Source organism: Phaseolus vulgaris, chromosome 11 (genome assembly GCF_000499845.2).
Source record: "Phaseolus vulgaris cultivar G19833 chromosome 11, P. vulgaris v2.0, whole genome shotgun sequence".
NCBI lineage: Eukaryota > Viridiplantae > Streptophyta > Magnoliopsida > Fabales > Fabaceae > Phaseolus > Phaseolus vulgaris.
The window spans coordinates 1,547,052-1,559,015 of record NC_023749.2 but is presented as its reverse complement, the minus strand read 5'-3'; the positions used below and the strand labels follow the sequence as shown (position 1 = coordinate 1,559,015).

Below are 11,964 nucleotides of genomic sequence, written 5' to 3'. Positions count from 1 at the left end.
GATGAGGTGGGAGATAATGTAATAATACTGTAGAAGAGGGAGGAAAAGAAAGGAGGGTTTTTTATTTATTTAATCTTTTTAAAATAATTTGTTGTTTTGTGACTATTTAAATTGTTAATGTATTTAAATTAGTAATATAGTTATTTTTAAATCAATAGAATGACTATTTTGAAATATAAATTATTAAATCAAACCTTTCTCAAAGATAAATAGCATTATAAAATTATAAAAATCGCATGAATAGTTAAAATTAATAGATTAATTTTTTGCTTTTATCTTTATGGTTAAATTATATATTTTATGTTTAAAATTCACTAAAGATTGATTGCTATAAGATTGCTTCAGGTTTAGTTATATTTTTATTTATTCAATTTTGCAATAATTATATCGTTGGACTCCAAATTTATAAAAGTTTGCTTAGTCCATTAAAATTAAAATATATATAATTTTATTCCTTAAATATATTTTTAATTCTTAAAATAATTTTTTTATTCTGGGTTAACAAAAATTAAAAATTGTTTAAATTTTGTGAGATTAAAAACACAATTAAATATTTTTAACTTTTAAATTCAACAAATTTTATATGTTAATTTCACCATCACCAATCGGTTAAATTGCAATTGATGATATTAATTTTTTTAGAAATTAATATCTATCAATCATATACTCTTTAATAAATAATCATTATTATTTTATATATATTACATATAGTTATTTGATATATAAAATTCACAATTCTAAAAGTAAAAAAAATCCATTAATTTATTTTCTTATAAATTTTTGTCTTTAGAAATAAAATGAGTGTTTATTGTGATATATTAAAAAATCAATTATATCACAACAATGTAAAGCCACAATATGAATTTAAGATCGTATAAAATAAATTAAAAACATTAAAGTAAATTACAAATATTTATTAATAAAAATATAACACTAAAAATAAACTATTGAATGAAAAATTAAAAGTAATATATACAATTACATTATGTATACTAAGTAATAAATTCATCACCCAATCAAAATAGGCATCTAAAATTAATTTAATTACCTTACTTGTAATTTTTTTTTCTTAATTAGTAATTTTTTACTACATCTTAAATTAACTTCAGTTAATACTTAATGATTTAAGAGTAAAAGAAGCCATTATAAAATATCAAATATTTAAAATTTAAAATTAATATTTTTTTTTCACATGAACTAAATCCAATAAGAATATTAAAATAAAAATAATAATATTTAGAGCTTATTTGTAAGAAAATGAAGATGTGTGTATGTTGTATAAATAGGTAAGTACCCTAATGGGCACAATCGTGGCACACCATCATTCTTCAACTTCCTCACCGGAGAAACCTCTGCCGCAGTCCTCCCCTCACGGCGAACCTCCACCGTCGTCTGCGCGGCTCCGCCGATTGGTACTCTTTCCTCTCCTCTCATTGTTTCAAGCTCACTTGTATTTGTTATTTAGCATAGCATCTGTTAAATAGTATTTTGCATGATTCGATGTTCTTGCCTATTGATTCTGTATAATTGATAGATATTTTGAGTGATTTTGCTTCATTACGAAGTAGTAACACTGGCATTTATTTATCTGTGCGGATTTCAATCAGCTCTAGCATATTCACTATTTGAGCTTTACAAATGGCTGATGGTTCCGGTAAAGCAGTTGAAAATGGTTCTTTGAACTCAGCAGAAGCAGAGAAGCCTCAGATTGAGCCCATAAGACTGCCCTCGGTTGAGGAAATCCGTGGTCAAGACATTTGGAACAATTGCGCAGTGCGCAGTGTAGTCAGTGGAGTCATGGGTATGGCATTCAATCCTCACCTTTTTTTTCCCTAATGCATACCTCTTTGTTTGTTTCTTGCTCCTCTGATTAACTGAATTGAATTTCCTGATATGAATATGGACCACTTATCATCAATTGTTCAAGTGTAGTCAGGGTTTTTTTTTGAGATTTCAGCTCCATTTAGGATGTTCTTTCCACCACTAGTACCTACCTAGTATGATGGACAGCTAAGATGGGATTCTTAGGATTATGTATAATTTGACTCACCATCCTTACTGCTGATTTATCATTGTCTGTGAGACAAGTAGATTAATATTCCCAATAATTTTTTTTTTATATGATTTAGGCTACTGTTTCAGTCTATTCATGAGTTTCTTGGGATTCATGTGATGTTCTTTTTAGGGGGTGGGCTTGGCATCTTCATGGGTTTATTTCTTGGAGCACTGGACAACCCACTGATGCAAGAGGAAATGACTGGCAGACAGCAGCTTATATATCAAGCAAAGCAGATGGGGAGAAGGAGTTGGAGTTCAGCCAAAGCATTTGCTGTTATGGGTTTTGTATTCTCAGCTGCTGAATGTGTTGTGGAGAAGGTCTAATGGATTTGATCATTTGAGGAATGGAAATATATATTTGCATTAAGCATTATGAGGTTCATTCTTCTTACCACGTGGGCCCTTGATTTTTTTTTTTCAGGCTCGAGCGAAACATGACATAACAAATACCGTAGTTGCTGGATGTGCAACTGGAGGTGCAATATCAGCAAAAGGTAACACTTTTTTCTTTATTTGTCCACATTTTATCATGTTTTTCTTTCTCTTAATTTAACAAATGAACTGCATAAATGGCCTGGCAAGGCTTGTATAGAACAGACTTAGAGACCTTATACACGGAAATATGATACTGCTAGATTGCACTTTGCTATTATATGTTTGATTTTCATCTTAGATACACTTTGGGTTCCACAAAAGAAAAAAGATGCACTTTGGGAGGTGGTTTACTTTTGCAGATATATCATTAAGAAATAATGTATATAAAAATTATTGTAGAAAAGATGAGGAACTAAACTTTGGTGGTTTGGGCATATTGGAGATGACCTGAAGAAGCCCCTGGTAAGGACAGTAGGTCTGATGGAGATAGGTCAATTGCTAGAGGCAGAGACTAAGAAAAACTATAGGCATAGCCTTTAAGATTTTTTTTGAAGTAAATAATATTTCTATATAAAATATTCATTACAAAATATTATGGTGTTGTTTGATCATATCCATGTAGTTGACTCCACCTAGTGGGAAAAGGCTTGGTTGTTGACGAATGTATCATTGATTTTCAAGAGCTTATGCTCTAGTCCTCTAATCCTGTTTGGGAAAATGATAACTTACAACATAAGTTAGTTCATTGCTCTGCTCTCTGCTTTGCATACTGACTTATTTTTGAAAATGTTCATAACCTCAATTTCTATTGTCACTAAACTCTTGTTTCACAACAGAATTTAATAATCATAGAAAAGTGATTTTTGTAGTATTTAGATATTTCAATTTAAATCCTTTTCTGAAGATACCAAGAATTTCATATACCTACTACGATAAAAATAAAGCATAAAATGAATATTCCTAAACATAGACGATTCATTTTCAAGAATTGGTTCAGGTTCTTTGAAGCTTGAATCCATTGCTATGAACTTTTAACTTTAGAAAAACAGTTATTTCTGCTCATCTCAACTGAAATGTTAGCTGCAAGGTAGAAGGAAATTGTCCTTGGTGTTATAGGATGAGGTTTGATGAATGGGTTCTGGGAATGGCTATGAAAGATGGTAGGCAATAGTGATGTTGATGTAATGCAAGCAGGTGCTTGTGTACTCTGAAACTTGGAAACCTACCTACAGCTTCTTTTAAGAGAGCCCAATCTTGAAACCACTTATACAATACCAAGGTTTGATGGAGTACCCTACACTTAAAAAAACATACCTACCCGAAAGAATAGTTGCCTAAGTCAGCGCTGCCTCCCTATAAAGGAGAGCAGTAACAGGGAGCATGGCATCCTTGGATATCATAAGGTGGTGTCCCTGACCAAACACACTCAAGAGGTTTTTCTTCTTTGGGGAGCCTTGGCAAGAATCCCTTCCACGGCTATTTTTAAAATTGTTCTGTTTATTCCTTTTCAAAGCAGTTTTATATTTAAATGTTCTTTTGTGCTGTATCTGGGAATCAGATAATACAATTTGGTAAGAACTAGTTGAATAGATTTTTTGACAGTAGAACCTTGGGAGGGACATGAAAAGAGTGATAGATGTAAATTGTAATGAGAAAGGAATAGAGGTATACTAAAAGGATAATGAACCGGCAAACCAATAATAGAAAATCAAAACGTTTCTCCTTTTATGAACTTGTTCTCTCTGCCTTTATTTTTCCCTTCATTATGTATGCTAAAGTTTCCCTTGTTTGTTGTGACGTGGTTCTAGGTGGCCCAAAGGCAGCATGTGTTGGTTGTGCTGGCTTTGCGGCATTCTCCGTCGTAATAGAGAAGTTTTTGGAGAGACATCAGTGAGTAAATTGACGTCATCCTAACACATTTTTTGAGTTCTTGGTGAAGTCTTTGGCCCATTTTATACAGGACGTGACTGCGGAGCACACATACTGCAGCATTTATTTACATCAATAATTCATTTGTATACCATGTCAAATGCATTTCCAAACTAGGGAAAGCTGTGATGTAATGCTATGGTTTAGTATTAAGCAATTTAAATAGTTATTTTCTTTATGCATTCGTGACTAAATAAATCTCTGACGCATTCACTATTTTACCGCTGTCATCTATTTTGGTGGAAAAAGTATAAATGATAGAATAGGAGTGAGAACTCGATCAAGTATTCAATCGAGCTCCTAATATGTTTTTCAAACTTCACCAAAAACCACATGCTGTCAGCAAGTCTTATTGCAAATGAATTAATCTGTCATTTTCATTTTTAATTTAGAAAACTACTAATTCGTCATAATAGTTGCATATATATATACAGAGATAGAGATAGAGATAGAGAGAGAAAGAGAGAGAGAGAGATCCTCATGGGACTATTAGTCTATTAATAACTAGCGTAACAAACAAGATACATGGACGCCACCGTATTTCCTCAGGACAAGGTAAATAGGGTATATATATTTGACTGCATGAAGTCTCAGAAAGAATTCTACACTGAGGCTCTCCAGTTTTATTTTATTTCTACAACACAGTCAGTTATTCGACATATACCATCCAACTTCTCAAAAATACTCTAATAAGCTCATAAATATAACCCGAATTTCACACATACTAGTTTGCAAATCATAAGATCAGGCTGTAGTTGTTGCAGGACTGGGAGATTGACCATCCTTGGTTGCTTGTTGAGGTTCAGGTTTGGAGGGTTCGTTAACTGTGGTGGCCACTTGAGGTTCAGATTTGGAGGGTTCGTTAACTGTGGTGGCCACTTGAGGTTCAGATTTGGAGGGTTCGTTAACTGTGGTGGCCACTTGAGGTTCAGGTTTGGAGGGTTCATTAACTGTGATGGCCTGCTGAGTTTCAGATTTTGAGGTTTGATCAACTGTGGTGGCCTGTTGAGGTTCAGGTTTTGAGGGTTCATTGATTGTGGTTGCTTCTTTGGAGGTTTGATCAGGAGTGGTGGGTACCGACCCGGTGGTTTGGACATTACCTTGTTCAGTCTTTCCTTGATTATCCTGTGCCAAAACCTTCTCCTTAGTTTTCTGTCCCACTTCCTCAGCTGCCTTAGCAACCCTGTTGTAAGCACCTGTGACCCAAGTAGCCCCAGTCAACACATACCGATTCTTCATTATGGCAGATCCAGCATTGGACACTGACTGCTCAGCTACTGAAATTGCAGATTTAGTCTTCTCTGAGACTTGAAATTTCTGATCCATTTCTTTCACCTTGTCATTCACCATAACTGTACCAGCACTGATCTTTTCAGTAAAACCAACCTTCTGGTCAAAAGAAGCAACTTTTGCTGTGGCTGTGGAAGAAAGCTGGTGCCTCTCATCAAAGGATTTTGCTCGATTCAATGCATCTTTACCCAAAATGAAGCCCTTGGCTACCATGCTGGTTACAACATCCTCTGCCTTCCTCAAACCAGATTCCCCACTCTCAGCGTTAGTAGTCTGTTGTGCTGCCTGCTCAGAATCATTAAACTATAAATTCTCTAACATGGTTCTCAACATAGTACAGATACCAAATAAAAGAGGGAATCACTTTCTAACAGTCTCTTGAAAACATTATTTACAGTAAGTTAAAATTTATGAAGTCACAAAAATTTGTGTTGCACTTTATTTAAAGAGTTTCACTCGTAATTTTGTGGTTTTCAGTAATTTTTAACCCATGAAAACTTGTTACTTGATCTGAGATTGCCATGGTTCCAACTCTCAGTTAATCTGCATATAAATTATTTTTTTCACTGTCTACTATGTAGACATTAGTTGGGATCTCAGACTCATGATGGTCATAAATATATAATTTCTCATATTAGAATGAGTAGCTCTGCAATAAAAAAAGAGAGGGAATAGTTACTGCAGATGCGGCCGAAGCAGGCAGCGCATAGTCCTTAGCCAAATCAATGTTCAGAGACTGTCCACACACAACTGCTCCCTGGAGACACCAACACAGGTTTCATGTCAGCTCTTAAACATCAAATTAAAATTTCGCCATCTCTACTATAATAATGAAACTGTTACAATGAAAGAGATGCATATCATATTTGTAAGTAAGCATTTGACACATCAATATTTCAATTTGTTTCATCTATCTATATCTTGTACCAAAATTTTTGTATACTTTATGAATATGCATAGAGAAGTATCAACATGTATAAAAAAATATGAAAATCCATAGATTAGATCAAATATACAAATATGTACAGTATTGAAAAATTAACATTGTCCATTGATGAATAAAGAATGAAAATTGTTCTCATTATAGGTTATTTAAATATAGAATTGGTAGTACTATTTCGTAAACAATGTGATAAGAATACTCAAGAAACATGTTTTTAATTTGGATTTGTAAAATTTAAATTATTAGATAGAACAAAATTAGACAGAAGGCAATGAGAATGAATGTACCGAGAGAAGAACTGCAGTTTCTGCTCCCTCTGGATTACTGAAGGTAACATAAGCAACTTGGGGACTTCCCTTGTCACTGAAAAATGAGAGATATTATTACATACTCTATCCAAATTTTGGGGAATTCCCTTGTCATTCATATTATCTACACAAACCTTTGCATTTCAATGTACTCAATTTTCCCAGGAAATGTAAGAAATTCCCTCAAATCTTGCTCGGTTGCACCTGAAGAGATGTTGCTCACTTTCACCGATCTCACCTGTTAAACAAACATGTCACAAATAGATTAGCATTTTGAACAGTAAAAGTTATGAAATTTCCTAGATTTCCCTCACATCACATTCATATCTCCATTAATTTCACTATTTTTTCACATTGCAATGATTTCTGGAGGAAATGATGAAAAGAACATACACCATACACACACCTCGTCTTCTTGTTTTCTGTTTTCTATTTCCTCAAATATTCTAACTGTGCTACTGTTTGTATGATATTTCCCAGAATGAAAGACGGAAAAACATTGAATGAAATCACAAGAAACTCAGAGATCGATAAGCTCATTCAAAATGTTAGAAATTAGAAAGAGAAAAAATGGCATGGATTGTTACATGCTAACATGAAATCATTAGAATTTCTTACCAGATCCTCAACGTCACAATTCCAAAAATATGTAATCATTCATCTACCTTACAACAAGACACCCTTAAATCTGTTCCTTTTAGGTATAAACAAAATCATGAGAGAAAGTAAGGATCGAAGAGGCATGCAACTAACCGCCATAGCTGGTTAATTATTTGAATCCTATGCCAGAGATCAATCTTTTCCCCGAGAACAAGAAGATGTAGTTTGAAGTTTTGGTAACGGAATTAATTATGGTTATTTACCTAAGACTGAATTTTTTCCCTTCTTTTCCTTTTCCTACTTTTGATGTAAAGTCTATTTATTTATTTATAGCATATAAATTTAGGTGGAGATGATGTGAGATAAGCATATCAGCAACATTGTACTCTCAAAAACTGCCACATCAGTTGTTTCGATTTTGTTCCATTTTACCAATAACCTCACACCTGTTGCAGATATATTCTTAGGAACTACTTCAAAAATATAGACACCACAGAGACCATGATTATGATTATGAATAAAGCCACTAACCCTCTTTTATTTTATTTGTTTGAGATCTTATAAGACTATTTTATTGTATTTGTTGGAATTTTATATCGATTAAAGATAAACATATTTTATAATATAAGAACATTTCATAGTATATAAGTGGATCTAAACTTCATCTTATGAACTGATTTTATATCTTGAGTTAACCATAAAATTCATTTTTTAATATGATATAAAAGTTATTTAAAGTTTGTATTAACAAGTGTTTGTTGGATATTCCATAATAATGGTAGACACGCGAGACTCAAAATCTTGTACTAAAGAGCGTGGAGGTTCGAGTTCTCTCCAAGGCATAATATTGAGATCTCTTATTGAATTGGAATAAGTTCGACAGCGAATCACGAAATCTTGGTGATCTTCTCTATCTAATGAATGGGTAATCTGTTTTGAAATCGTCCGCCCTGCACCCTACTCTCCCCGAGGAGTATATGCTTCAACAAGAATCACACAGGAGTAGATTGATACAATAAAAACCTCTGGAAAAATACCCACTCGTAGTCCACGGGCGGATAAAGTACATGAAATAATTCGGACAAACCTCGAATTTAGACTTAAATTCACTTCAACATACTATTTTTTTTACTCCAATATTAAAACTCTACTCTTGTTTGTTATCCATTGATGAGAAATGATACTAGATAAACAAATAATTTCATATTCAAAGAATTTTGATTTTCCAATAATGCAGTGCATGCATGCAAGTGCAATCGGTGCTGAAGTTAACACAAAGAGGACTAAAAGCTTAGCAATTCCATCTCTGTCTCTGCATATTTGTGTTGTCTTTCTGCATAATGAAAAGTGGATAGGGTGAATTTTTGGATTCATTTTTTTATTTTTTATAGTAAGGATCAATCATTTTCGTGCAAATTTCTCAAACTATTAAGTGGATTTTCAAATTCCTTACTAGTAAATTCAACCATCAGACATTTTTTTTACTACCAAATTGGTCCGAATGAGTTTCAACTTAATCAACACAACCATTTTTAGATGAAAAAGTTTTATTTGTTCAATGTTTTATTTGCATTTTTTTTTTAAAAATGAAATAAAATAAGTGATACAATAAAGTAGATTAATAATTAGAAATATGAAAAGATTGTGGGTGATATAATATAAATAAATAAATTAAAAAAACGTGTACTAACGTGAGTGGAAAATGTTTCTTTCATACCAAATAAATATAGTATAATGACTTGCAGTGATAGTGATGTATACGGTGCAATTTAAATTAGGCTTAAATATATTTTTGGTTTTAATATTATATATTGTTTGGTTTAGAAATTTATAAAATTATTGTTTAAAATATTTTTTAAAATTTTATTTATTTTAATCTTTATAATATTTTTATTTTTTATTTTTTCTCCTTGTAATATATAAATAGTTTTCTTTTAGTTTTTACTATTTTTTAATGAACTAATTTATTTAAAATGGATAAAAATATTATAAATATTAAAACAAAAATAAATATATCATAAAAAAAATACAAAAACACTAAAATCATTTAAATTTTTTTTTACTCTGACCAAAATAGAAAAAGGTATATAGAAACACATTTAAATCTTATGAAAAAATTGTGGTAGAACTATCATATACCACAGTATTACAAAATGCCTATTTCTGAAAGAAACTCTGATAGAAGTTGAAGACATTTAAACATGTCAGTTACAGCATCATTGTGAATGTTTTATACATATTCTGATTATGAGTTGCAAATGTGATTCTAATGAAAATAAATAATTAAAGAAATAAAACAATAATCTAATAATTTCTATTCATAAAAATATATGTTTTTGTTGACTTCTGGTGTTCTTCTGCAATCATTTTAAAAGAACAATTTTGTCTTGATCATTAGAAAAATTTAAGACAACTGTTAGGTTCTGAAATCCCTTTTAAAACAAGTATTTGCTTAGATAACTGTGTTAAAAAGTTGCATCAAATCCAAACATTATCATTTAAACCATAAAACTTGATTGTATATTTGTTTCTGCATTAAAAGCTAAGAACATGCAGTTTATTGGTGGCACTGTGCTATCCTCTTCATCTGCTCTGTGTTAATCATCTAATATGTCTTGGCTGTGAGGATTATTATTCAACTCTGCATAATTATGCAGAAGAATTGAAGCACATTCTTTGCAGGGGCCCTTCAAGTGCCAAGTTCACGATTGGTGCTATGCTGTTATTGGTCACATGCAATCCTGTAATGAAAATGAGAACTTCTGCAGCTGTCACCACCCTGTTACACTCATCTTGGACTTCAAGCAATACTCTGAGGGATCAAGTATGAGATGAATACCAAGCAACAGTGCTGTCATGTGGTGCAGGGTGTTTTTTGGTGCTGAAGAAGGCATTCACCTGAATTCTAAGCACTTGGACAAACAATGGTAGGGAAGATGCAAACTCAGTTTTTTCCTCTGCTGTATAAGGCATAAGTATGCAGATTTGGACCATTGCTGGTTTTCTGTAATATGTCTTTCCCTGCTTTGGATGTTTGTAGTGGTTATAATTTGTTAGTTAAATAGAAAGTTAGAGGTACTTGTATAAGGTAAGTGTCCATTTTAATTTATTCAGTCTTTGTTGATTAAGAACAAAAGAAACTAAGAACATGCAAACAAAACACAACCACATTTCTTTATACTGATAAGTTGAATTGTTCTCTAACTTGGCTCTTAGATGCCAAAGTTTTTCTTTTATAGATTGCAACAAAACCACGCACCTAGATGAAATGAAAAAAGAAATTGAAATGCATATGATGAAGGCGTAATAAGATTATCACTAGTCTCTGGTATGAACAACACAAATTCTTAAATTTCTTTTTGTGTATCTTCTGTTTCCTGTCCAGAAATCAAGAGATCCAATGGAGCATTCAAACATGAAAACCCTTTGGATTATGCGTTTCCCCTGTTAATCCTTCAGATATGTCTCGTGCTGATTTTCACCAGATTCCTTGCATTCCTTCTCAAACCTCTTAGACAACCCAGAGTTATTGCAGAGGTCATTGTAAGTTTTCTTTCCTTTGCCCCCTCTATTCTTTTCTCTTCTTTCATCATTCAATAAATGCAGTGCTTGCTTAGTTAAAACAAAAAGCCTTGTTGCATTCTTATCACTGTGATCAATCTCAAGACCAGGCCATGCAAATTGTTGTTGTTGTAATTCATGAAAAAGTTGTAAGGTGGGGTTGCATGCATCCTGTATTGGAAAATGAATGCAGGGAGGAATATTACTTGGACCATCAGCAATTGGGCGGAATGAGAAATTCCTGAACACTGTTTTCCCAAAGAAAAGCTTAACTGTGCTTGAAACCGTGGCCAATCTGGGTCTTCTATTCTTCTTGTTTTTGGTGGGACTTGAGCTTGACATGCGTTCTATACGCAAAACTGGTCACAAGGCCTTAGCCATTTCCCTTGCTGGCATCATATTGCCTTTTGTACTTGGCATTGGAACCTCATATGCTCTTCGAGCCACCATATCCTAAAATGCTTATCCAACCCCATTTCTTATTTTCATGGGTGTTGCCCTCTCCATCACTGCATTTCCCGTTCTTACTCTTATCCTAGCCGAGCTCAAACTCCTCACAACTGATGCTGGTTGCATAGCAATGTCTGCGGCTGCTGTAAATGGTGTTGCAGCATGGATACTACTTGCTCTGGCCGTAGCTCTCTCTGGATCTAACTCATCTCCTCTGTTTCCTTATGGGTCATACTTTGTGTTGCCCTCTCTATCACTGCATTATGACCATAAGGAAACAAGAGGGGATGAGTTAGAGCCAAAAGAGCTATGGCCAGAGCAAGTAGTATCCATTTTGCAACATCATTCACAGCAGCTGCTGACATTGCTATGCGATCAACATCAGTTGTGAGGAGTTTGAGCTCGACTAGGATATGAGCAAGAACGGGAAATGCAGTGATGGAGAAGGCA

The 11,964-nt window shown here is 33.3% G+C and overlaps 2 protein-coding genes across 2 annotated transcripts; one reads left to right on the top strand and one right to left on the bottom strand.

Annotated features, from left to right (window-relative positions):
- Positions 1-1,264: 1,264 nt before the first annotated feature.
- On the top strand, positions 1,265-4,544 carry LOC137821687 (mitochondrial import inner membrane translocase subunit TIM22-4-like). The gene is made up of 5 exons (XM_068626398.1): positions 1,265-1,412; positions 1,608-1,801; positions 2,186-2,376; positions 2,480-2,552; positions 4,242-4,544. Exons 2-5 carry the CDS (start codon positions 1,639-1,641, stop codon positions 4,325-4,327), a joined length of 513 nt encoding a protein of 170 aa, XP_068482499.1. The 5' UTR covers positions 1,265-1,412; positions 1,608-1,638; the 3' UTR covers positions 4,328-4,544.
- Positions 4,545-4,841: 297 nt separating this feature from the next.
- On the bottom strand, positions 4,842-7,811 carry LOC137821676 (binding partner of ACD11 1-like). Its single transcript, XM_068626389.1, has 5 exons — positions 7,657-7,811; positions 7,038-7,141; positions 6,883-6,958; positions 6,332-6,409; positions 4,842-5,937 (listed from the first exon to the last, which is right to left on the bottom strand). Exons 1-5 carry the CDS (start codon positions 7,660-7,662, stop codon positions 5,107-5,109), a joined length of 1,095 nt encoding a protein of 364 aa, XP_068482490.1. The 5' UTR covers positions 7,663-7,811; the 3' UTR covers positions 4,842-5,106.
- Between the last annotated feature and the right edge of the window lie 4,153 nt (positions 7,812-11,964).

Bases quoted from the DNA above. Each gene is read 5' to 3' on its own strand.
- LOC137821687 (XM_068626398.1), top strand. From the start codon at position 1,639: ATGGCTGATGGTTCCGGTAAAGCAGTTGAAAATGGTTCTTTGAACTCA. The intron at 1,802-2,185 runs GTATGGCATTCA...TGTTCTTTTTAG, and splicing joins TGTAGTCAGTGGAGTCATGG to GGGGTGGGCTTGGCATCTTC. The intron at 2,553-4,241 runs GTAACACTTTTT...ACGTGGTTCTAG, and splicing joins AGGTGCAATATCAGCAAAAG to GTGGCCCAAAGGCAGCATGT.
- LOC137821676 (XM_068626389.1), bottom strand. The intron at 6,410-6,882 runs GTACATTCATTC...TGGTGTCTCCAG, and splicing joins AAACTGCAGTTCTTCTCTCG to GGAGCAGTTGTGTGTGGACA. The intron at 5,938-6,331 runs GTAACTATTCCC...GATTCTGAGCAG, and splicing joins CTGCTTCGGCCGCATCTGCA to GCAGCACAACAGACTACTAA.